A 25,008-nucleotide genomic window follows, 5' to 3' on the forward strand; every position below is an offset into this window, starting at 1 on the left:
AAAAATATTAAGGCCAAGCGACCACTGAATGGCGAAATTTATACCACTAAAATAGAACAGCACCATCGAGTAAGTAAGATGACAACAAGTAAGCAACTTAAAGGATCTCTTACAGGTTTCAAGGTCAAATTATCAAAGGACGACTCTACAGAGTGGGAAAGCAATATTCAAATGAAAACGTAGTTCAAGTATACTAGACCAAAACAGTAGGATCGAATGAGATGACTACAAGTAGGCAACTAAAAGATTTCTTACAGGTTTCTACCAACGCGGCATAATCGAGACGGTGAGAGAAAACCTTTAAGCAAATAAAATATATTTATAAAACAAGATCAAATGATCACTGGCCAGTGAAATTCAAACCAAAGAGAGAGAACAGCACGATCGAGTTGGTAAGATAACAAGTAAGCAACCTAAAGGATCTTTTACAGGTTTTATGGACAAATTATCATCAAAGGACGAAACTAAGGTGAAAAAAGAGGGAGATTCAAATAAAAACTTCGAGTAAGTATACGAAACCAGAGCAGCGGAACCGAGTGAGATGACTACAAGGAAGCGACTAAAAGATCTCTTACAGGTTTCAAGCTTGAAAGTCATAACAGGAAGATAATCTAACAAATACCTACCTAAGATAGCGAAATTCAAACGAAACCGTGCCTCGAGTTTTCTAGACCAGAACAGATCAATAGAATTGGTGCGATGACTAAAAGTAAGTAACGATCTTTTACAGATTTTAAAACCAAATTATTACTGAACGGTGAAATTGAAACCACCGAGATTCAAAAGGAAAATGCGGCTGGACTCTGGAGTACAACAGAACAGGACGATCGATGTGGTGAAATTACAACAAGTAAGGAACTAATATATCTCTTACAGGTTTCAAAGTCAAAAAGTCACATCAGGACGCAATTTGATCAAAAAAAGGAGATTCAAATGATTGTGTGCATTCTAGATCAGCTCAATCAGGTTGATAATTACAAGTAAGCAACTAAAGGATTTCTACAGATTTAAAGTTTAAATGACCATTAGAGGATGACTACTGTGAAAGCGAGATTCAAATGAAAGCGCGCCTCGAATATTATTGACCAGAATCCCACAATCAAGTTCGTGAAGAGACCCAATTACTCAATTGTTAGTACCGAACACAAATAAGCTTCTGAGTTGGTGAGTAGACTTACAGGACATAATTACAGGTTTTAAGGCAAGGGAGACAATGTTTCGAGACTTTCTACTGAGAACATAGCTTTGAAGATGGCGAATGGCACAAGTAAGGAAACAAAAAGATTGGCATAGTTCGAATGGATGGGGGTATCCTGATAAACTCAAGGGATCTCGTAAAATAATATTAAACTTCGCAAGTTAGAACAAAAATAAATAAGCAGCAGGAAATATTTTATAAGCTACAAGTGGGAAAAAACTTGCGCATATATAAAACGACAAAATTCGCATCCTACGCCGATGAATTAAATTTTCAGATGGTGAGTCAACAACAACAATATTACAGGTTTCTGGACTTTTAGCAAAACAAAGTAAACAGTCAATACCCCATGGAGGAACAATTTTAAGTTCAAACCTTCAAAAGTGAAGTTCAAGTGTACAAGACCATAATACATGCACGTTCATGCTGATAAAATGACCATAGGAAAACAAATAAAGGATTTTTTGCAGGGTGCAAGGGAAACAATATTGAGAAATAACTGAAAATCAAAATATTGGACCAGCATCATGCACCAAAAATATCTGGATATGGTAAGATTAACACAATCAATGAAAATCTTTTGCAGGTCAATATCAAATTCACCCACTTGAAGTATAAAGTTTTAAATGAAAATATTAGGGTATGCTGAAAAAAAGGGTCAATACTATTGGAAAGGTTAGATAAACTCAAATATAATGAAAGCATCTCTCAAAAAAATCAAGGTAAAATGAATGAACACTGCTGGAAGAAGTATAGGTACTAAAAGATACAAACAACGAGTTCATCAAGAAAGCAACAAAAATATTTATTGCAGGATTATGATAGAGTAGTCGCTCTCGGAAGAAATTTAGTAAAATTTTGTTGAAAAAGTTCGCAACAGAGATTTGAAGAACAGGTTTGGAAAAAACTGTGACCCAGGTTACAACGCTCACCAATAAACAATCGTTAAGAACTTCTGAAGGTGGGCAATGCGCAAGTAAGCAACAAAAAGTTTTCTTTCAGGTATCAAGGTTAAACAATAATCATCACTCATCATTCAACACTTGGATATTACTAAAATAAAAAGTTTTAATTGACCATCACATATAAGTTGGAGCAAAAACAGGATGATTTACGGATTTAAAAATTACCCTCTTGGAAACACGATATACTTAAATATAATTACATCAAAGAAGAACCTATATCAATAAGTGACAGTGAGGAGAACACGCTACGCAATAAAAATACCTTTTGCAGGCTATCATCAGTATAAATTATATATTTTAAACAGATAGAAGATATAAGCTCAAAAACAAGTGTCGAGGTTTCAAATGGCATATAGGTATCAACACAACAGCGTTGGTGAGTTTATCATAAGTAAACAATAAAAGATTTCTTACAGGTATTACAGGAAAAATTTATATTTTAAATAAACCTTATGGAATCAAAATATGATACTAAAAGCATTGATGTAGAATTAATGAATCATATCGCTGATGAAAAGTAATAAATAGCAAAAACAGAAAAGCGAATAGAAATATTTCAAGGGAAAATTAAAGTCGGGTTTAAACCAAAATAGTTTCCTAAAGCACAAAGCCGCACTGGTGAGAATTATAAAATTAAATAATTAGTATAAATCGTATAACTACTAAAAACTAACTGCAAAGCCAAAGTAATAAGTATAAAAATTATATTAGTTTTTCTTTAGTTACAAATAAGAAATATCTCAGCTAAGATACCTGTGTATTGTGCCAATAAAGGTTTATTTTCTAGGTTCAGGAAAAGTTGTAAGTAGTCATTAAGTATTTTATCCATAAACCAATTGCGATTGCCCTAACCAAAAAAAGCATTCATTTCAGATTCAGTATTCAAAGTAAGCATTTTATGTTACGAGTCTTAACTTTTAGTATCAATATTATTTCCTTTCAGATGCAGGATATTGTAAGTTCGATTATGCTTTTGTTAGTTGAAAATCCATAATACGCATTGATTTACAGGAAATATTAATGATTTAGTATTTACAGAAGGATAAATAAGTATAAAATATGTATAATAATAATTTAATATATTTAAAACATGAATATACTTACATAAAATGTTATTTTGAGTAGGCTAATAAAAATTGTCAACAGGTCTTTCCAAAAGGCAGTTCACAATATTCCCATAATATGTTAATGAGTAACTATAAAACTAAAATCACTTGTGAAATTGAACTAAAAGAGCATTAATATTTTACTATAGTTGAAAAAAATACAGACGAAAATAAAAAGGTAGGCCTTTAATAAGTGTTATTCACAGATAACCATTAAAGGATCTTCAAATAAAAATGAGAGAGGGAACTATTCAATATTTTAGATATGGCATATAATTTGAAAAATATATTTAGTGAAAAAACCTGCACAACAAAGATGGAATTATAAAAATGGAAAAATGAATCATGATAATGACGTTAATGCTATGGATGAATAAAGGAATTCAAGAATGACAAGTGCAACGTTAGAATCAAAATCAAATTTGAAAACAACTGTACTATCAATTACAATTAAATTACTCGCAATTGATTCTTAAAAACGACATAAAAATCCAAGGCGGAGAAGATAAAGAACCGTAGAAAAATACTGACAGTGAAGATAAAGACAGCGAGAATGTGAAAACTGTAGACAAAACAAAGATGGAGATGAAAACCGGTGAGAGCAAAGATGAAGACGAAAAGAGCGAAGATGAAGACGGCAGAGGGCACACGTGAAGACAGCAGAGGGTGAAAACACCAAGACCGAGGATGAAGGAGATCGCAGCTTTAATTTGTAAGTTGACGATTGATACAATTAATATTATCACTTCACTTTAATGAAAATGTATCTGCACTATTCATAAGTTCTTACAACAGTCAACCATTTTTTAAATTTTTTTTTTAAAGGCAGAAAAAGAGCGAAGCATAGTTTTGAAGATTTAAGACGAAGATGAAGACCGAATACCTACCGAGGGTAAAAATGAAGAATAGAGACCGAGTGCGAAGATGAAGAATGAAGACCGAGGGCAAAGATGTAGAATGGAGACCGAGGGCGAAGATAAAGAATGAAGACCGAGGGCAAAGATCAAGAATGAACACCGAGGGCGAAGATGAAGAATGAAGACCGAGGGCAAAGATGAAGAATGAAGACCGAGGGCGAAGATGAAGAAAGAAGACCGAGGGCGAAGATGAAGAATGAACACCGAGGGCGAAGATGAAGAAAGAAGACCGAGGGCGAAGATGAAAATGGACACCGAGGGCGAAGATGAAGAATGAAGACCAAGGGCAAAGATAAAGAATGAATGCCGAGGGCGAAGATGAAGAATGAGGACCGAGGGCGAAGATAAATTCAAATTCATAATATTTTTATTCAATTAGACTTTTACAAGTTCTTTTAAATCGTCAAAAGCATCTACCACTGGTTCGGAATGCCTTTCCTACCGAAAAGATAAAGAATGAACACCGAGGGCGAAGATGAAGGATGAAGACCGAGGGCGAAGATGAAGAAAGAAGACCGAGGGCGAAGATGAAGAATGAAAACCGAGGGCGAAGATGAAGAATGAAGACCGAGGGCGAAGATGAAGACTGAAGACCGAGGGCGAAGATGAAGAATGAAGACCGAGGGCGAAGATGAAGAATGAAGACCGAGGGTGAAGATGAAGAATGAAGACCGAGGGTGAAGATGAAGAATGAACACCGAGGGCGAAGATGAAGAATGAAGACCGAGGGCGAAGATGAAGAATGAAGACCGAGGATGAAGATGAAGAATGAACACCGAGGGCGGAGATGATAAATGAACACCGAGGGCGAAGATGAAGAATGAAGACCGAGGGCGAAGATGAAGAAAAGAATGGAGACCGAGGGCGAAGATGAAGAATGAAGACCGAGGGCGAAGATGAAGAATGAAGACCGAGGGCGAAGATAAAGAATGAAGACCGAGGGCGAAGATGAAGAATGAAGTCCGAGGGTGAAGATGAAGAATGAACACCGAGGGCGAAGAAGAAGACTGAAGACCGAGGGCAAAGATGAAGAATGAAGACCGAGGGCAAAGATGAAGAATGAAGACCGAGGGCGAAGATGAAGAATGAAGACCGAGGGCGAAGATAAATTCAAATTCATAATATTTTTATTCAATTAGACTTTTACAAGTTCTTTTGAATCGTCAAAAGCATCTACCACTGGTTCGGAATGCCTTTCCTACCGAAAAGATAAAGAATGAACACGTAGGGCGAAGAGGAAGAATGAAAACCGAGGGCGAAGATGAAGAATGAAGACCGAGGGCGAAGATGAAGAAAGAAGACCGAGGGCGAAGATGAAGAATGAAAACCGAGGGCGAAGATGAAGAATGAAGACCGAGGGCGAAGATAAAGAATGAAGACCGAGGGCGAAGATGAAGAATGAAGTCCGAGGGTGAAGATGAAGAATGAACACCGAGGGCGAAGAAGAAGACTGAAGACCGAGGGCAAAGATGAAGAATGAAGACCGAGGGCAAAGATGAAGAATGAAGACCGAGGGCGAAGATGAAGAATGAAGACCGAGGGCGAAGATAAATTCAAATTCATAATATTTTTATTCAATTAGACTTTTACAAGTTCTTTTGAATCGTCAAAAGCATCTACCACTGGTTCGGAATGCCTTTCCTACCGAAAAGATAAAGAATGAACACGTAGGGCGAAGATGAAGAATGAAAACCGAGGGCGAAGATGAAGAATGAAGACCGAGGGCGAAGATGAAGAAAGAAGACCGAGGGCGAAGATGAAGAATGAAAACCGAGGGCGAAGATGAAGAATGAAGACCGAGGGCGAAGATGAAGACTGAAGACCGAGGGCGAAGATGAAGAATAAAGACCGAGGGCGAAGATGAAGAATGAAGACCGAGGGTGAAGATGAAGAATGAAGACCGAGGGTGAAGATGAAGAATGAACACCGAGGGCGAAGATGAAGAATGAAGACCGAGGGCGAAGATGAAGAATGAAGACCGAGGATGAAGATGAAGAATGAACACCGAGGGCGGAGATGATAAATGAACATCGAGGGCGAAGATGAAGAATGAAGACCGAGGGCGAAGATGAAGAATGAAGACCGAGGGCGAAGATGAAGAATGAAGACCGAGGGTGAAGATGAAGAATGAAGACCGAGGGCGAAGATGAAGAATGAAGACCGAAGACAATGATGAAGAATGAAGACCGAGGGCGAAGATGAAGAATGAAGACCGAGGGCGAAGATGAAGAATGAAGACCGAGGGCGAAGATGAAGAATGAAGACCGAGGGCGAAGATGAAGAATGAAGACCGAGGGCGAAGGTGAAGAATGAACACCGAGGGCGAAGAAGAAGACTGAAGACCGAGGGCGAAGATGAAGAATGAAGACCAAGGGCAAAGATGAAGAATGAAGACCGTGGGCGAAGATGAAGAAAGAAGACCGAGGGCGAAGATGAAGAATGAAGACCGAAGACAATAAATGAAGACCGAAGACAATGATGAAGAATGGAGACCGAGGGCGAAGATGAAGAATGAAGACCGAAGACAATGATGAAGAATGGAGATCGAGGGCGAAGATGAAGAATGAAGACCGAGGGCGAAGATGAAGAATGAAGACTGAGGGCGAAGATGCAGAATGAAGACCGAGGGCGAAGGTGAAGAATGAAGACCGAGGGTGAAGATGAAGAAAGAAGACTGAGGGCGAAGATGAAGAATGAAGACCGAGGGCGAAGATGAAGAATGAAGAACGAAGACAATGATGAAAAATGGAGACCTAGGGCGATGGTGAAGATGAAGACTGAAGATCGATGACCGATGATGAAGATGAAGATCTAAGACCGATGATGAAGACCGAGAGTTGGCGATGAAGACCGAAGACCGATGATGAAGACCAAAGAACGAGGGCTGGAGATAAAGACTGAAGACCGATGATGAAGACCGATGACCGATGATGAAGATGAAGATGAAGATCGAAGAGCGGTGATGAAGACCGAAGACCGAGGGCTGGGGATGAAGACCGAAGACCGATGATGAAGACCGAAGACCGAGGGCTGGAGATGAAGACCGAAGATCGAGGGCTGAAGATGAAGACCGAAGACCGATGATAAAACCAAAGGCGAAGAAGATAGAATGCGAAGAAGGCATGTCAGAAGAATAAGATTAGCAAAGCTAAACGAATGGAATTTAGAGGTGAGAATAAAAATATATCGAAGTAGATACTGAGTACTTAATTTTTTGAAACAAAATAAAAGATTCTATAATAGCTATACCTACCTACCTATTATGGGTGCCTATAATATACTCAGTTATTTAAAAAACCTATCTTTTGTTACAGGTTTACAAGAAAGAAACGGCTACAGGAATGAAATCTAATCCAGAAAACCAGAAATAGCTACCTACCTAGTTGTTAGAGAATTTTCATTGCTAAAAGTTAGAGTGCGTGCAGTTTTGGCATTGTAATCTTCAGAATTTTAGTTTCTAAATTCTAATACTTATTGTTTATTCATTTATTGACCGATGATATTTTATTAAACATGTTGAAAATGTAATGCTTATTTTATATTTCATGATTTTAAGTGTATTAAATAATAATCATTGCTAAATACAGTGGTTTTTGGGTATAACGACGATGAAGGGACCACTCTATTTTCGTCGTTATATCCGGAAGTCGTTACAGGCAAAAGAAAAGAGATAGACACGTACACATGTATAGTTTATATTCATTTATTATTCAAAATACTATTTTAAAATATTCCCTTTGCAACTGCACCATAAAAACTCCGCTTTTAACTTTTCTATACCTGCTTAGGTAATACCTTTTGCTTCCGTGCCTACCAAGTTTGTAATTAGATTGATAGCTAGGCATAAGTACTTAAATACATAATTTGCAAAATAACAACGCATTTTCTTTACCTATCTACTTAGTACTTTAATAAATTAGTAAATAGTTCTTTTAGAACTTACCTAGTATCCAGTATACCTATCTCAATCTGCTTAAATCTATACTAATAAATAAAATTGGAGTGTCTGTCTGTAATTTCGAAATAACTACCTCATATTAAGCTCATATGGTTATTTGAACGATACCAACACCGAATCACACGTTTTTAAAATTTTTGTGTCTGTCTGTCTGTCTGTCTGTTTGAAAAGGCTAATATTGGGAACGGCTGAACCGATTTTGACGGGATTTTCACAGACAAGTAGAGAATTGACCAGGGAGTAACATAGGCTACTTTTTTAACCGACTTTCAAAAAGGGAGTTGTGTTTTTCTACATATGTACAACGAAATCTCCGAGATTTCTGAACCGATTTGCGTCATTTCTTTTTTAATCGATAGAGGAACTTTGCGACATTGTTTCATAAAAAATTTGGAGTCCAACTCCTCAATCCTGATGCTGCAGGGGATCTGACCAATCCACGCGGGCGAAGCTGCGGGAATCATCTAGTCTTTAATATTATGACCGCGAAAGTTTGTATGTATGTATCAACGATGTATAGTGTACTGTGTAAGGCTCCAAATACACGTAAATCGTAATCATCCCGCGGTTTTTCTCTCCGGCTTGCCGGCAATGTTGCCAACTTAGGGTGTTTCCCCTCTAATTTAGGGGATGGGATTTTTTCAGGGGTGATATTTTGTTTGAAGAGCTTGGAGTAATACCTACTTAATTTAGCCAATCGTATTTATTTCATCGTGTTAGATGTCGCTAAGCTGCTAGGTCAACCATACGATTGGCTAAATTAAATATTACTCCAACCTCTAATTTATCTACCTTCATTTTTCTTATTCAAAAATAAAAACAAAATATCACCCCTGAAAAAATCCCACCCCCTAAATTTGAGGGGAGTTGGCAACATTTCCGGCAAGCCGGAGAGAAAAAACCGGACGTGTATTTGAAGCCCTTACTCTTTCACGCAAAATCTACTGGACGGATTCGGCTGAAAGGAATGGAGTTTTGGATACCCTAACCCTAGCCTTAGAGGCTACTTTTTATCCCGGCGAATCAATGAGTTCCCACGGGATTTTTAAGACCAATATCCACGGGAACGTAGTCACGGGCATTATCTAACTTAAAAATCATTTAAAAATATTATATAATGATAATGTCAAATTCTTAGAATAGCCAAACTACTTGCACAGTGGCAATATAGGTACACCGTACACCCCGTACACGCAGCAAGCAGTCATTGGCAGTCATCATGGTAAGTAGCTGCCTGAAATTCGGATAAACAGTAGGTACAATGTATGGATCTTTTACATGGATGACATTGACAGGGAGGCGTAACTTTGTAGAAAAAAAGGCTGCCAAAAAATAAAATCTCCCCAATTTTAGAGAATATGTTAAAAATGTTAAATTTAAAAACCGAGCAAGTTTTAAATTTTGACTAATTGGGAAAGCCGTCTATGTTTCCACAGCGAGAAATAATAATAAAAACAGTTGTTAGACTTGCAACATAGCAAGTTAACCTGCTCAAAAACTATATTTACGTAGTGCTAAATATAGTTATAAGATTCAGACATATATTTTATGCTGTATATACAGACAGATATTAACAGTATATCGTGATTTTAATATGGAATGGCTCAAATTTAAAAAAAAAAACAGTGAATTTCAGATTTTTTACTTAGCAACACTATGGCAACACCACAGACAGCCACACATTACGTGACACTTCACAAGATGGCGGCGTTCCGATTTTAGCCACGCGCCAAAAGATCCTTGTCGCACTGTGCGCACAGTTTTTTATAATGCTTCTTCATATTCATTCCGTGCATGTCGTGCATGTGCATGTGCATTGTGCATAGAATGAAGTAGGATACTCCGTGTTCGGTAGGTACTCGGTTTGGTTACCCACAGAGTTGATAATGATAAATATACTGGCGTTTCTAGTTTCTATAAAACGTATTAATTGATTATATTGATCTCTTTGCTTCGCCTGCCTGGTTGTTCCTTGCTAGCTGCTCGAGGTACCTAAAAGTTAAAACAAGAGAAGCCTTGAAAATGCGGTGTTTTGTGCCTTTCTGCAAAAACACTTCGGACAATGTAACCACATCAGAGGGGGATAAGAGGATTAGTTTTCATCGGTGAGTATAAAATAGATATAATATGTATTGTTATTTTATTTAAAATTTAACTTGCTACTTAGCCGTACCTACCTAATCGAGTTCTTACATAGATATGTATCCTTACTTGTAAAACTCGAGAAGATTCTTTGTCAGTTTTCTGCTGACTGCTGGTCTGAGCCATAGATTGAGGTCTATGGCTCAGAACGTCTTAGCGGTACAGTACAGCTCAGCTAGTCAGGTGATCCTTGATATTGTAGTCTTGTGGTCCCTCCAGTAGCTTAATAAGGTTCCAGGGACTACCTTGGAACCTTATTAAGCTACTGAATTATATTAAAGTAGGTATCTAAGTTAATTTACATTAGCATTGTATTTCTCTGAGGAAAGGTACCTTCCAGGGACTATTAGGTATTTCAATTTTGGCAGCATTCATGATTCAGAGGGACCACAGATAAAAAAATACTTACCTGTAGTACCTTCCATAGACTTCTGCAGGGGCCACAGTTAAATAGTGGTCATTGAAACACTGCCTTGTAGTCCTCTTGCAGTGAACGAAGGCTTTCAAAGGGTGTGTGTACTTGAAATATTACTGCTCACTGTGTATAAAATTTGGACAGGTCTCCTCGTCCAAAATACATCAAAGTTTGAAAGCAAAGTCTTCACACAATATTTGTCTGCTAACAATGACATAATCAGCCACATGGTTGCTTCATAAAAAAGCTTGGAGACACTCAGTAGAGAGACTGTTGCTTTGAGTTTCTCTACAAAAAATCAAATCAGAAATGGATTGAGAGGAGAGTGCGAGATCCGTGGGAGAACCAGAGTAATCGATAACTCAATGGGTTGCATAGTTGAAGGGGCAATGGTTAGAGCAATTGGCAAAATCTGGTGGAATGGTGACCTCACATCTGAAATTGCAGCGTTGGCAGACTCCCCCACTGGGTGGACAGATGATACTAAACAAGAGCTGCTGGATTTAAGTGTTTCAAGGCTATACACTGTCTAGGTGGTCTATGAAAGACTAATGTCCAGTTGTCGATATCTATCAGTTGACAATGATGTTGACAACAGACTGTATCCTACATGCCCCACAGGTGTAGGTGGTTCTACTTTGTAAAACATGAATGACTTGTTGGTTTGTTTCCTAATGCGTAACTTAAAAGTAATTTCCAGTTTTCCCAGTGAAATGCATCTCCGTGTTTCTTGGCTTAGAGCCCTCGGCAAACAAGACAACTTGCCCGACACTGCTGTGGTATGCTCACAGCATTTTCTGAATGAAGACATTTATGAAACGGAAAGTGGTTTAAGGCAAATTGGTCCTGGTGCTATTCCTTCAACAGTGCAGGTAATGTATAAATTCTTGTTATGTACTGTAACTAGTTGGATGCCCATGTCTTTGTCCACATGGATTTCAAAAATCCTGTGGAAAGTATTTGATTTTCCAGGATAAAAAGTTCTCTCCCCAGGTACAACTTAAGTGCTATGTTAAAAATCAGGTCAATCTGTTGCTCGACTGTAGCATGATTGCAGCATTGACAACCTCCCTTGCGCAATGGTAAGCGCTGTGGTCTTACTAGTGGAAGGTCTCGGGTTTGATTGTCAGGTTCCAGGGTTTGGAATTTTATAATTAAAGCACTGGTCTAATCTGGTGGGAGGCTTCGGGCATAGCTAGTTATCACCCTACCGGCAAAGCAGTGCCGCTGAGCGATTTAGCACTCTGATATGATGCCATGTAGAAAGAAACCAAAGGAGTCTGTGTTTAATAAAAACTGGCATACCTACCCCTTCCAAGGAAGGACCAAGGACCTGTCAATATACCTACCATCATTGTTACTCACATTTCACAAAATAAAGAATCATTTCATTTCATTTCCAGGTTAGCCCGCTTCTATCTTAAACTGCATCATCACTTACCACTAGATGAGATAGCAGTCAAGGGCAAATTTGTGCTTAACTAAAAACCTAACCTAACCTCAACTAGTTGGGATATTACGCACATTATCTATCACCTTGTATATTTTCAGGTATGCGTAATATGCCTAGACACTGACAGTAAGCTGTTTCTCATGGGTAAACACAAATTGAAAGATGCATATGAAAAGTTAACTGGACATCCTGTAAGTTTTTTTTTTTTTATGGAAACACACAGTACAATAATTAAATGACAGACAATACATTTCGACGGCTTAGAGTGAAAACCTCGTAAGTGTAAAAGTAGTAACTTTTCAGGAGGAAGAAAAAACTGCGTGCTGTAACTAACAGAAGCGAGTATTTACGAGTTTCTCATTTAATGTCATAGATGGCGTTACGAGTAGGTATCGAATGAACAAATTAGTCAGATCAGGATGTGCCATAGAGTAGGATTATGGATGTGCGTTGCGAGGTTTTCTTCCTAGAAACGCAATAAAATAAATTTGAGCAAAAATTCCAAAAGCATTCCCGAGGTTTTCACTCTAAGACGACGATTTATAAAACACTCAAACCATAACTGTCTCCAATGAAACATTTACACCCATACACAACTTTAGTATGCCTAAAACTAAACAAATCGGGTATAGCATGCTTAGGAACAAAAACGAAAAACAAATGATAGGTTACAATTACAACTTGTTAGGCAAAAACAAACCAAAAGCGACAAGTGTATAGCTAGTCAGTTTCTGACTGGATGTCCTTAATTGGTAATTTATATTTAGGCAGAGAGACTGTACAGTACAACCAAATTAATAATGCGCATGCAGATCTTCGCCAATTGTCGTATTCCCAGAATTGAATCGTAAGAGCCCTAAACAATGCACTTGCATTTTGCACCTTGTTATAAACAAATAGGAGTCAATATCATGTGTATCATACGACCGTTGCCCAACAGTGACGAACATTTCTATGCGCATTATTAATTTGGTTGTACTGTACTTTAGTTGTTTTATGATCTAGTTATGTATTATAATATACACACACAGGATTGAGCCCAATATTAAAAAAAAAGTTAAATCCCTAAGTTACACCTGGCTTGCTTTATAATGTCAAATGCTTTTGATAAATCTATAAGCAGTACCAGAGGGATAAGCAAAGAATATTAATTGATTTTGATTCATGTTGTTTCAGTTGTGTGATCAAGGAAACCTAAAACAAACACTCTGCGTGCAATGTGTGCACAAATTGATAAACTTTAGTAGATTTAGGGAGAAGAGCTTGAGAGCCCGTGCACTGATGATGGACTTAGTTGAAAAACATGAATTGGTGAGTACTTAGTATATATTTGAAACTTATTGGTTCACCCTTTGCTTTTAAACTTGCATTTTTTCTATATCCTTGTATTGTACATTAACTTGTTTCTCAACAGATAACAAGACGACATATCAAAATGATAAACCGCACAAAACACCAACTAAAGAGTAATATGGTGATGACAATGCTAGAACCTGACCACTGTGACTTACACATACTAGAAAACATCTCAGAAGACGGTCAACCAGAATTAGAGGAAACTAGACAGATTATAGTGAAAAACGAAGATAGTGATGACTCTATGTCGGTTGATGAGGTCATGGAAGTGATCAATGAATATGACAATTTTACAGACAGTGTCAAAGAGGAGTTTGTAGCTAGTGATGATGACAAATCTAAGGTACTTCCTATTGATTAATCATGAAAAGCAGGTGCCAATGTCTTATAACATGAATAAGGGAAAAAATCTGAAAACCGTGAATTTGTGATTATATCACAAATATAATTAGTGTTCACAACCAAATAATTAGTTTACTAAATCACATCTTAGATGGCGCTGTCTGTTATTAACTTGCAGTAATGCACAGCTGTTAATGCGATTCTTAAATTTTTACTATACCATCTCGCGCTCTGGTCACTAAATCGGCACATCAAAGGTTGCCTGTAAGAGATTGCTATAGCAATAAGGCCGCCTTTGCACCATCTAGTACAGTTTCTTCTAATGTTTTCTGTACGTTTGTGTGTGCAATAAAGTTTTCCAAATAAAAATGCACGTATTATTTTTTGGCAGGACGATGACGTCGATGGCGAATGTGACACGTCGCTAGTATGCAATCCTCATACAGCTGCGATCTCTAGCTCTTCACACTCTTCACTCATCACTGAGAACAGGTCCGTATACCTGCCAGTGCCAATAACCTTTAGTTCAAGTTACAGTTCAGCCAACATCAACACTTCGCTGGCTCACTACTAAGCACGGCTCTCCTGTCAGCATGAGAAGGGCGTGACTATAGAATACCACGCTGGCCACGTGCAAATTTGAGGGCATTATGGAGGGCATAACTACGACGCGCAGGTTTCCTTGCAATGTTTTGCTTTACTGTTAGAGCAGGTTCTATCAAACTAGCGACCCGCCCCGGCTACGAACGGGTGGACATTTATTTTTTTCTATTTTCCGGGATAAAATATAGCCTATACGGATTTCTTTTACCATTACCCTCTAAGTAATGGTAAAAGAAATTTTGAAATCGGTCCAGTAGTTCTTGAGCCTATTCAATACAAACATACAAAAATACAAAAATACAAAGGTTTCCTCTTTATAATATTAGTATAGATTGCATAAGACGCACATATAACTCTTACAAGGGGCTCCAGGGTTCGATGCCTGCTTGGAATCGAACCCGGAACCCCTGAACAGGATTTACTACAGTTAGTACTTAGTACACAATACACATGTAATAAATCATTACTGAGGATTGTAATTTGTGACTCCTTTCTGATAACACCCTCTTGATAATATTTTTCTAACTAAGCCTGTTCACCGAAGCACAGTAGACGCCAGAGTCAAGTGTTTCCTTCCTGGTCCGTCCAATGTCGGCTACTTCGCGTGGCCTCTTTCTTTCAATCTTCTGTTAACCTGATCTTTTATATATGTCACCGTAAAATTGTAAATTCCGTGAGATTATAATCTAACAATCAATCTCGTTAGATTGTAAACTGTCGAAAGGTTGTGAACCTCTCTATTGTGAGATCTATTGTATAATGTTGCAGCGAAATAACATAATCTGTGAGTTATAAAACGACAACTCAATTAGACCATTTCACTAAACAAATCTATTGATACCATAGGATACTGAGCATAGTTTATGAAATGTAACGACTGATCGAACAGACAGACTTTCTTATTCACTAAAATACTCTAGGCCTAGGGGTAGGCCGTAGGATAGATAAGACTGCATGGGATTGGGATGGTCAGATTTCGATTCTAGTCTAGTGAAACACTAATCTTACGGTATTTACAATTTCACAGTGACATATACACTCCAGATTCATTCTGGTATATTTCACAGGCAGGCAGATTCCAGCTCTCCCGCACTCGCGGCGCAGGCCTCTGGTAAGTTAAACCGTTATTTATCACATTACACATTTGTAGAGAGAGTACCAGGAAATAGTCAAAATGTTTCGTTTCAGACGCTCCTCTGTCCGCGAATGTTGCGACAAATAACGAAGTAAAAGTGCCCCCCACTGATGAAACCGATACAAATGTCAATTATTGCCGATACAATATGTTAAAAGATTGTGTTGTCAAATTATGCGATATTTTCTCTAAGAAAGTTGTATCAAAACGAGACGGATCGCTGACGAAAACACGGAAACGCGTTAGGTCTTGTGTCAATCGGAACACTGTGTCTGAACATATCAGTTACCATGCAGCAAGTCAGAATGAAGTTCCTACGGCAGAATATGTTGAATCAGTCGATACTGCAAAAGTAATTGTTCCGAAAACTTTTCAAAGTAAAACTAATTGTTCAAAAAATGTCATCAATAAACAATTTAATAATTCGTTACAAAATAGTTCACACACTGAGGAAAGGTGGTTCACTTGTGACAATTGTAGAAAAATGTGTAAACGAAAAAGTCTCTTAGTTAAACACATAAAAACTCACGCTGAAGTAATGTGGTTCACATGCAAGATTTGCCAGTACAAATGTAAATATCAAAGCCGTTTGAAGACGCATATGCGAATTCACACGGATGTAAAACCTTTTACGTGCAAGTTATGTGATTACAAATCTGCATACAATAGCAGTCTAGTGAGGCACATGAGGACCCACACTGGTGAAAAGCCTCATTATTGTACATCATGCAAATACAAATCTGCCACTAATGGTGACTTATTAATTCATATGAGAACTCACACTGGCGAAAAGCCATTTATTTGTATGTTATGTGATTACAAATCTGCACAGAATAGCAGTCTAGTGAGGCACATGAGGACCCACACTGGTGAAAAGCCTCATTATTGTACATCATGCAAATACAAATCTGCCACTAATGGTGACTTAGTAATTCATATGAGAACTCACACTGGCGAAAAGCCATTTATTTGTACGTTATGTGATTACAAATCTGCACAGAATAGCAGTCTAGTGAGGCACATGAGGACCCACACTGGTGAAAAGCCTCATTATTGTACATTATGCAAATACAAATCTGCCACTAATGGTGACTTAGTAATTCATATGAGAACTCACACTGGCGAAAAGCCATTTATTTGTACGTTATGTGATTACAAATGTGCCAGAAATTTTGAATTAGTAAGTCATATGAGGACCCACACTGGCGAAAAGCCATTTATTTGTACGTTATGTGATTACAAATCTACACAGAGTAGTCATCTAGTGAGGCACATGAGAACCCATACTGGTGAAAAGCCTCATTATTGTAAATTATGCAAATACAAATCTGCCACTAATGGTGACTTAGTAATTCATATGAAAACTCACACTGGCGAAAAGCCATTTTCTAAGTCTAGCTCATACGTTTCATAGAAAAAAGATGAACTTGAAAATATAAGAACTGGAGTGTTTTTAACACAATTAAAATATCAATGTTCTCCTGATTATGCATGTGTATTATTATACTTACCTACCTATCATTTACCTGAAACAAGATAAAGTTGAAATCTAAAATCAGACTGCGATCATCTTAATAAACTCTGAAATATTATAGTAAATTTTTTTTTCTGTCGCTTGGTATATTTTAATGTTGTAGTACATTTATATTTATGAACTCAGAATTTTCTCCTCTTTCATTTGATATCCCACTCGATATAATAGCAAAAATAAATTTGGAGACCCCAACTTTTTTTCATGTGACATTTTTTTCGTATTAAATGTAGCCTATGTTACCTGGACCTTTATGACGAGTCGATTCATCAAAATCGGTCCAGCAGTTTAGGTGCTACGGTGGAACACACAGAATCTGGATACAAATATTCATACATATATACATACATACATACATAGACTGCTAAAATCATAACCCTTCCTTTTGGCTTTGCCGCAGTCGGGTAAAAAATCATTCGTGTCAATCATTCGCTAACATGTTAGTGTGTATTAAATATCGGTAAATTGTCGCCGGCGCCTCTCTCTGTAGGATGTAAGCGTGGATGCGTAGTTTAGTCTGAAAATCAGTAAAGAAAAACAGAAGGTCACTGTCTTTCCCTTGACATGACACTTTTGCTGGACCAAATTTTTCTAGCTGGGATATTTTGTTGCGGCTACTGTTTGCCTCCAACATAAGAACTGAGGGCTCCGTAATAGTATAAAAGGTTCTCATATATCGACACTCTGTGATAGAGTAAAAAAGAGATCTTCACTTTATAAGCGTACTGGTCCAGGCGTGTATTTTTTGGCGGCTTTGCAGTCCACAGACCACTGATATATTAAAGTTACAAGTGTCTTGTTGTTAATATAATGTGAAGAGTCATCATATTATGTTAGTTGGACGCCAACGCTACAGCGTGCCTTAAACGCGCAGTTAGATCAAAGTATACGGGCATGGAGTTGAATTGTAGCATACAGTGATTATGAATCATCTCGTCCCACTTAATGTATGAAACAAAAAATATTCTTTTGTTTCAGTCGCTCCTCTGTCTGCGAGACTTGCGACAGATAATGAAGACAAAGAGCCAGAAAATGGATATACCGATGCAGTGCGGGAAAGTAACCCAATATTCGAAATTGACAATGACGAAATCGAAAGCCAAACATCAGATATCAGTTGTAAAAGGAATATAAACATTAATAAATTAACAAATTGCATAGTTAAATTATACGACGTTTTCAAATCCCCTATGAAATGTGTCAACCGGAATATTGCGTCTAAAGATATCAGTTATCATGCAACAAGTCAGAATGAAGTCCCTACAAGAGAACACGTTGAACCAGTTATTAATGCAGAAAAAGTAATTGTATCGAAAACTTTTCAAAGCAAAATGTGTAAACGAAAAAGTCTCTTAGTTAAACATATAAAAACTCACGCTGAAGTAACGTGGTTCACATGCAAGATTTGCCAGTACAAATGTAAATATCAAAGCCGTTTGAAGAGGCATATGCGAATTCACACGGATGTAAAACCTTTTACGTGCAAGTTATGTGATTACAAATCTGCATACAATAGCAGTCTAGTGAGGCACATGAGGACCCACACTGGTGAAAAGCCATTTATTTGTACGTTATGTGATTACAAATGTGCACAAAATAACCATCTAGTGAGGCACATGAGGACCCACACTGGTGAAAAGCCTCATTATTGTAAATTATGCAAATACAAATCTGCCACTAAAGGTGACTTAGTAAGTCATATGAGAACTCACACTGGCGAAAAGCCATTCAATTGTAAATTATGCAAATACAAATCGGCCACTAAAGGTAACTTAGTAATTCATATGAGAACTCACACCGGCGAAAAGCCATTTAATTGTAAATTATGCAAATACAAATGTGCCAAAAATAGTGGCTTAGTAACTCATATGAGAACTCACACTGGCGAAAAGCCATATTTCTGTAAGATATGCGAGTACAAATGTTCGTATAGAAATAATCTAATAGAGCACATGAGAACCCATACTAGTGAAAAGCCATTTAATTGTACGTTATGTGATTACAAATCTGCACAGAATGGCAGTCTAGTGAAGCACATGAGAACCCACACTGGTGAAAAGCCATTTATTTGTGGGTTATGTGATTTTAAATCTGTAAGCAATAGTAATCTAGTGGCGCATATGAGAACCCACACTGGTGAAAAGCCTCATTATTGTAAATTATGCAAATACAAATCTGCCAGAAATAGCGGCTTAGTAAATCATATGAGAACTCACACTGGCGAAAAGCCATTTATTTGTACGTTATGTGATTACAAATCTGCACACAAAATCAGTCTAGTGAAGCACATGAGAGCACACACTGGTGAAACGTCTTCACCATATTCGTGATTCGCACCTCTCACTCCGTTACTGGGGAAGGCTCAGGAGATAATCTTTACAACTGCAGCCAGTGTTTAGTGTGTTTTGTGTAGGGTACATGTATAAAATCGTGAAGTTGGTAGGTAGGTATAAGGATAGATGGATAGGGCGGAGCGCTTTGGGATACCCTGACCAAACGCAGATATAATAAGTAATTTCATTTTAATAATAATAAGCATTGATTTGTATTTTAATTACTGTATACTTACCTATTTAATAATAATTGCAATAGATATTAGGTTTATTAAGGACGGACCGTATTACAGCGGCGCTGCGAAGTGCTGCACATCGCGGCAAAAAGCGTCAAAATATTGTTTCAATAATTTCTTCGTAGGTAGTATAACAGTTCCAAAAGGATCTTTTGGTACTTGAATGACATTGACAACTACATATGAACGGAAATAAATGATTATGAAAATTTTATTTTATTTTCTTTATTAGGTTTACAATTTACATGTTAGCTTTCAACATTTAGGTACAAAATATTTAAGAAAAATGTTAAGCTAATTACACTAGTTTACACGGTTTTTGCTCATGAAATGAAACTTGTATATTTACGTTACTTTGGGCCTCTGCATCTAGAAAAAAATATTTAAAAAGACGCTTTATAAAAAAATACAATTTTTAAATCACACAGTTGTTTACAAAATAGAATAATAAACGTTAACAATTGCGAGTGGATTAAAAATAAATCTCATAATTGTGATGTGCTAAAAATAAAAATAAAAATTAACTACCTACCGTCCATACCTGACATAAATAATAAATGTTTCATTTCATGAGCACGAAACAATTTTTTTTTTTTGTAAATTAGTGGTATAGGTAACACAGCATGCAATTAAATAATGTCAAAATTAAGTCAGGTGCAGTTACATAAAGATATAGATATTATTATTAGGAGAGAGGAGGATTAAAATAGCCACTGGGTTTGTGTTGTAGTAGTAGTAGTAGTAGTAGTACCTAAGCACCGTACAAGCAATCCATAGAAATATCAGCGAATCAGTAGGCTGATCGTTTCCCGATGGTTCCTGCTGACCTTCATCTAGCACCGCCACAGTAGTCACTAGGCATGCGGGACTAATGGTGCCCTTCTCAAGGATGATGACGTTGTCTTTGGCAGTTTACACTATGGATATCACCAGTGACGGATTAACCCTTAATCAAATTAAGCAATTGCCTAGGGCATCACGTCTGAGGGGGCACCAGAAGAAGCACAAAAAAAAAATCGTCCTTAGAGCATCACGTCTCACTCTCACGTCACCAAAAAAAGTTTCTAGGACTAATTTGAAAATTCGCGCGTTTTAAGTTGTCATACAAACCGACCTAGAGTCATAACCCCAATCCCGCTTGCCCACTCGCTGCCCGCTTGTGCATTCGACAATTCGAATGCTCCCGAAAGCCGCAAGGCACATTTCAGTAAATAAATATATTATGCTTTGTTAGGGTTCCGTACCTCTGTTTGGCTGTCTGTCCGTCCGTCCGTCCGTCCATCTGTCTGTAACAGATTTTTATTTATTTTTATGTATAATATTTTTTGATTTATCGTGCAAAATGTAGGAAAAATAATCGAGTACGGAACACTCAGTGCGCGAGTCTGACTCGCACTTGGCCGGTTTTTGATTGTTGTCGCACCTACTTCACTTCTAAAGTACGTTACATCTCATCATCTTAATTTACAAAAAACTAATGTTTTTAGGCGGTTAAGGTTTAAAGACCGATTCTAGTTGACATACGGATAGGGGGGCCCACAGGCATGGATTGCTTAGGGCATCAAGTAGTCTTAATCCGTCACTGGATATCACTCACGGTAAGTAAGTGGGTACCTGCCTAAATATTGTTAATTTTTTATGATATTGAATGGATAAATATATTGTGGCGGATTCTTGGCGTGTTCTAATTGAAACCAGCGATTGTCAGATGATCATTTTTCTTCTTATTGTGATTTCATTTCTGCCTTTCCCGATACATCCCAGTCCAAGGTATAGGTACCGGTAAGGTGTTGGTTGAGGTAGTCGACGGGCTGGCGAGTGTGCAGGAACGACGAGTGTAAGTATCCCGTAAGTATGATGCACCCATAGTACCCCCCTTCAAGCGAAGCGTACCACTTTTTTCACGACGCGGCCGCTTCTTGTGACGTGCACCTCCCTACGCTTGTAGGGAGGTGCAGGCGCCGGTGTCGGCGAGTTCGTTTCCATTGTAGACGTTTTTTCTGTGCTTGCGCCTGTGTCTTCCTCGTTGAGCATGTAAGCGGGCTTGAGTCTATCCAATGATACCACGGTTGTTCGTAGTGGTAGTTGTATTTGATAGTACTTGTCGTGCCTTATTAATAATAATCGTCCGCGTGGATTTAGATTGTTTAAAATCCCGTGGGAACTCATTGATTTTTAGGGTTCCGTACCTCAAAAGGAAAAACGGAACCCTTATAGGATCACTTTGTTGTCTGTCTGTCTGTCCGTCCGTCCATCCGTCGTGTGTCTGTCAAGAAAACCTATAGGGTACTTCCCGTTGTCCTAGAATCATGAAATTTGGCAGGTAGGTAGGTTAAAGCACGGTTTTTTTACTTCTTGTGATCGGCCTGCACTAGATTCCGCTGATAGTGCAAGAGCTGTATAAAGTAGCCAGTAGTTAGGTGCTTATTATCCAGTATTAGTTACTAGTAAGTAAGTAGGTAATATTAGCCAGTAGATAGCAGGTGTACGATGCTTGCACTGGATGCTTGTGACAAGAACAAGCAGGGGCCGTCAACCAACTGTAGTCTTTGCCGTCAACTTGTCTATAGAATAATGGGTCCGGCTTTGGGGGTTTGAAAGTGCGAGCGAATTAGAAAATTGGGTTGCCATTTAGTAATAAAATATGTTTAAAATAATATTTATAATTATTTGAACTAGCAACCCAGACGTCAAATTGTCAAACCCGCCTAGGGTAATAATGTTCTGTGAGAACAAGTCTGCATAGTGATTAGAACATTCTACATACTCTTTGCAAGTCTGGGTCATACGTAGAAAACCGTCAGAAAATGTTGAATTGACAATGACAAGCTCCTTTTTTCCTGTGGTTAAATGACTGATCTGTGATCATACGGATCATACAGCCCCAATACAGTCCGACAAACCGACAAGACTCTTTTTGGCACTTGATTATGCCGATACAGCGAACTATGAACTATCAACAAGCAACAAGTAGGTACACTTCTCAAGGTAGCTTTAGTTCCGATTTTGGCCACGCGCCAAAAGAGCTTTGTCGGACTGTATCTCTTTCTGAGCTTTTTTTTTTTTTTTCTTGTTTGGTGGCTTCATGGATGAATGATTAGGTTATATTCTCATAGGATCTCTTCTTCACTGGGTATGGGTGGATCTCATAGGATTAAAATGGCTTTTAGGTTTTATGTTACTGATTTAGTTTTGACAAGGACTTCGTCTGTGTTGGTGTTTGCTGGCGCGCGTGCTGTGCTTTTTTGGAGTGTTTTTTTTGTTAGAAGTGGCCGGTTTTTGTGTTCTGCTGGTGTTTATTGGTGGTGGAACTGACTGGGAAGCGCTCGTAAGAAGCGCCACACGTATGTCGGCGGGCGCCGGCACAGACGAAGTCTATACTTATACAAATATAGTTTCCCTAACTTGTAAATAACTACAAACTTGACATTGGCTAATCAGTGTAAAGCCCTAGCCAGACGAGAGCGAAAAAAAAAAATAGTTTTGACATGGCTTTGACACTTTTGACATGACACTGTCATTATATCCGACGACAGTTGACACATGACAATTGACATAAAGAGCAAATGACAAAATACAAATCGTAAATCAATCAATTTAATGATTTAAACCATAATAAAACTTTTATATTTGATATATTATAGTAACTTGTGATTTACATATTATTATTAAATCTGGTGAACACATTTACCTACACGTAGACTTGTCGACAACCGACAATCGACATACCTAGATAGCTACTCGTGTGCCTATACTGTTGGAGTTTTACCGGATTTTACTTTCACTTTTGTTTGACTTTCGGTTGTGGACTTGTGGCAGACCAATGGCTTTATTTCGCAATTCAAATCTTTAAACAACATTGACTGACAACCAATCAATAAGCTGAAATTGACCGCGACATTCCTCTACTGCCACGCGAACAAAAGTAGAATAGACTATAGTAGGCATTCTTGTTTCTGTTACCCGTGTGTACACTCTTCTATGGGGGGTTTTCTTTAATAATGGAATAGCTAGGAGTTCTATAAAAGTATTCTCCATAGTATTATTTTCTCGGATTCACGCTCATCATGGGTTTGGAGAAGCGCCTTAGTAATGAGGTAAGTATTATATTTAAATTCTTGAAAAGCCAGCAACGCATTGACAATCCCATAAGGATTTTCAATGGAAATGTTATTGGATCTTCAATACATCCAAAAATTAGGTTGAACCACTGATGCCTTAAATAAGTTATACACCTGTGTTATAGGTGGTGGTAATCACTTAACATCAAGTGCAACCACCTGCTCGTTTGCTTGCTATTTTAAAAGAAGCTCATTTCTTAGCTAGTGCTACTATCTAGATATCTAGCCCAGACACCTATAATGCAATTTCTTCATTGTTTTTGCCTGAAGGGTGCCAATGGGACTATCACTAAGCCTCCACTGTCCATCCGTCCGTCTGTTTTTGCACTGTACTAGGTAGAAAGTTGAAATTTTTACAGAATGCATATTTCAAAATGGCCACCATGAAAATTAAAAAAAATTAGAAGTGTTATACTCTACGTACGATGGTTCAGAGCCCTTCATGTGCAAGACTTGACTGGTGTTGTGGGTTAAATAAACATATTGATTCCAGGATTCAAACTCAGAGTACCTCTACCAACCAGATATTCTTCAGAAGCTGGACTTCAGACGGAGTCCGGCTCGGTTCAGTCCCCAGATCAGTGCGGCTCGGCCCGGCGAGGACTGGATGGTGGTGAGGCCCCTACAGAGAGCTGATTTTGATAAAGGCTTCCTGCAACTGCTCAGTCAGTTAACTAGCACGGGCAATATCACCAGGAAACAATTTGATGGTTAGTATTTACATCTTTTTATCCACATTATGCTCCGACCTCCATACTAATATTATAAACTAGCCGATGCCCGCGCCTATGCCTGCGTGGATTTAGGTTTTTCGAAATCCAGTGGGAACTGTTTAATTTTCCAGGATAAAAAGTAGCCTATGTGCTAATCCAGGATATTATCTATCTTCATTTCAAATTTCAGCCAAATCCGTCCAGTAGTTTTTGAGTGAAGGAGTAACAAACATACACACAAACACATACACACAAACTTTAGCCTTTATAATATTAGTGTGATGCAACAGTGTCTGTCTTTTTTTTCATTGTCTTACATTGTTTAAAATTGAAATTTACCTAACAATCTTATATCTAAATATATGTATACTAGAGATGTTCAGGTACAATGACAGGTTTAACTGATTTTTATGAAATTTGGTACAGAGGTAGCTTACATTCCAGAGATCAACATAAGCAACTTTTTATCCTGGAAAATCAAAGA

At 37.9% G+C, this 25,008-nt stretch overlaps 4 protein-coding genes across 7 annotated transcripts in view; 3 read left to right on the forward strand and 1 right to left on the reverse strand.

Moving 5' to 3' along the window:
* Positions 1 to 4,126: 4,126 nt before the first annotated feature.
* On the reverse strand, positions 4,127 to 7,310 carry LOC123874787. The gene is made up of 4 exons (XM_045920282.1): positions 6,847 to 7,310; positions 5,448 to 5,733; positions 4,993 to 5,025; positions 4,127 to 4,264 (listed from the first exon to the last, which is right to left on the reverse strand). Exons 1-4 carry the CDS (start codon positions 7,308 to 7,310, stop codon positions 4,127 to 4,129), a joined length of 921 nt encoding a protein of 306 aa, XP_045776238.1.
* Positions 7,311 to 9,852: 2,542 nt separating this feature from the next.
* On the forward strand, positions 9,853 to 19,902 carry LOC123874781 (zinc finger protein 37 homolog). 2 transcript variants are annotated; one of them, XM_045920277.1, is made up of 9 exons: positions 9,853 to 9,995; positions 10,124 to 10,249; positions 11,402 to 11,573; positions 12,253 to 12,345; positions 13,331 to 13,465; positions 13,569 to 13,853; positions 14,244 to 14,344; positions 15,523 to 15,566; positions 18,100 to 19,902. In XM_045920277.1, exons 2-9 carry the CDS (start codon positions 10,167 to 10,169, stop codon positions 19,449 to 19,451), a joined length of 2,265 nt encoding a protein of 754 aa, XP_045776233.1. In that variant the 5' UTR covers positions 9,853 to 9,995; positions 10,124 to 10,166; the 3' UTR covers positions 19,452 to 19,902. The 2 variants fall into 2 exon arrangements, with proteins under 2 accessions (XP_045776233.1, XP_045776232.1); XM_045920276.1 differs by having other exon boundaries at positions 9,853 to 10,249.
* LOC123874788 (gastrula zinc finger protein XlCGF57.1-like) lies at positions 15,804 to 17,289 on the forward strand. The gene is made up of 2 exons (XM_045920283.1): positions 15,804 to 16,754; positions 16,839 to 17,289. Exons 1-2 carry the CDS (start codon positions 16,075 to 16,077, stop codon positions 17,002 to 17,004), a joined length of 846 nt encoding a protein of 281 aa, XP_045776239.1. The 5' UTR covers positions 15,804 to 16,074; the 3' UTR covers positions 17,005 to 17,289.
* Positions 19,903 to 23,256: 3,354 nt separating the features above from the next.
* The window catches only part of LOC123874790 (probable glucosamine 6-phosphate N-acetyltransferase), a 59,168-nt gene continuing 57,416 nt past the window's right edge, over positions 23,257 to 25,008 (forward strand). For 2 of the 3 annotated variants that reach the window (XR_006798011.1, XM_045920287.1), the window contains exons 1-2: positions 23,258 to 23,787; positions 24,305 to 24,521. Coding sequence is in view for 2 of the 3 variants with exons in the window: in XM_045920287.1 (XP_045776243.1) it covers positions 23,758 to 23,787; positions 24,305 to 24,521 (247 nt within the window). In the remaining variant the exon portion in view is untranslated. Of the gene's footprint in view, positions 23,788 to 24,304; positions 24,522 to 25,008 lie in introns of all 3 variants that reach the window. The other variant, XM_045920288.1, reaches the window with a different exon arrangement.

Source organism: Maniola jurtina, chromosome 19, assembly GCF_905333055.1.
Source record: "Maniola jurtina chromosome 19, ilManJurt1.1, whole genome shotgun sequence".
NCBI lineage: Eukaryota > Metazoa > Arthropoda > Insecta > Lepidoptera > Nymphalidae > Maniola > Maniola jurtina.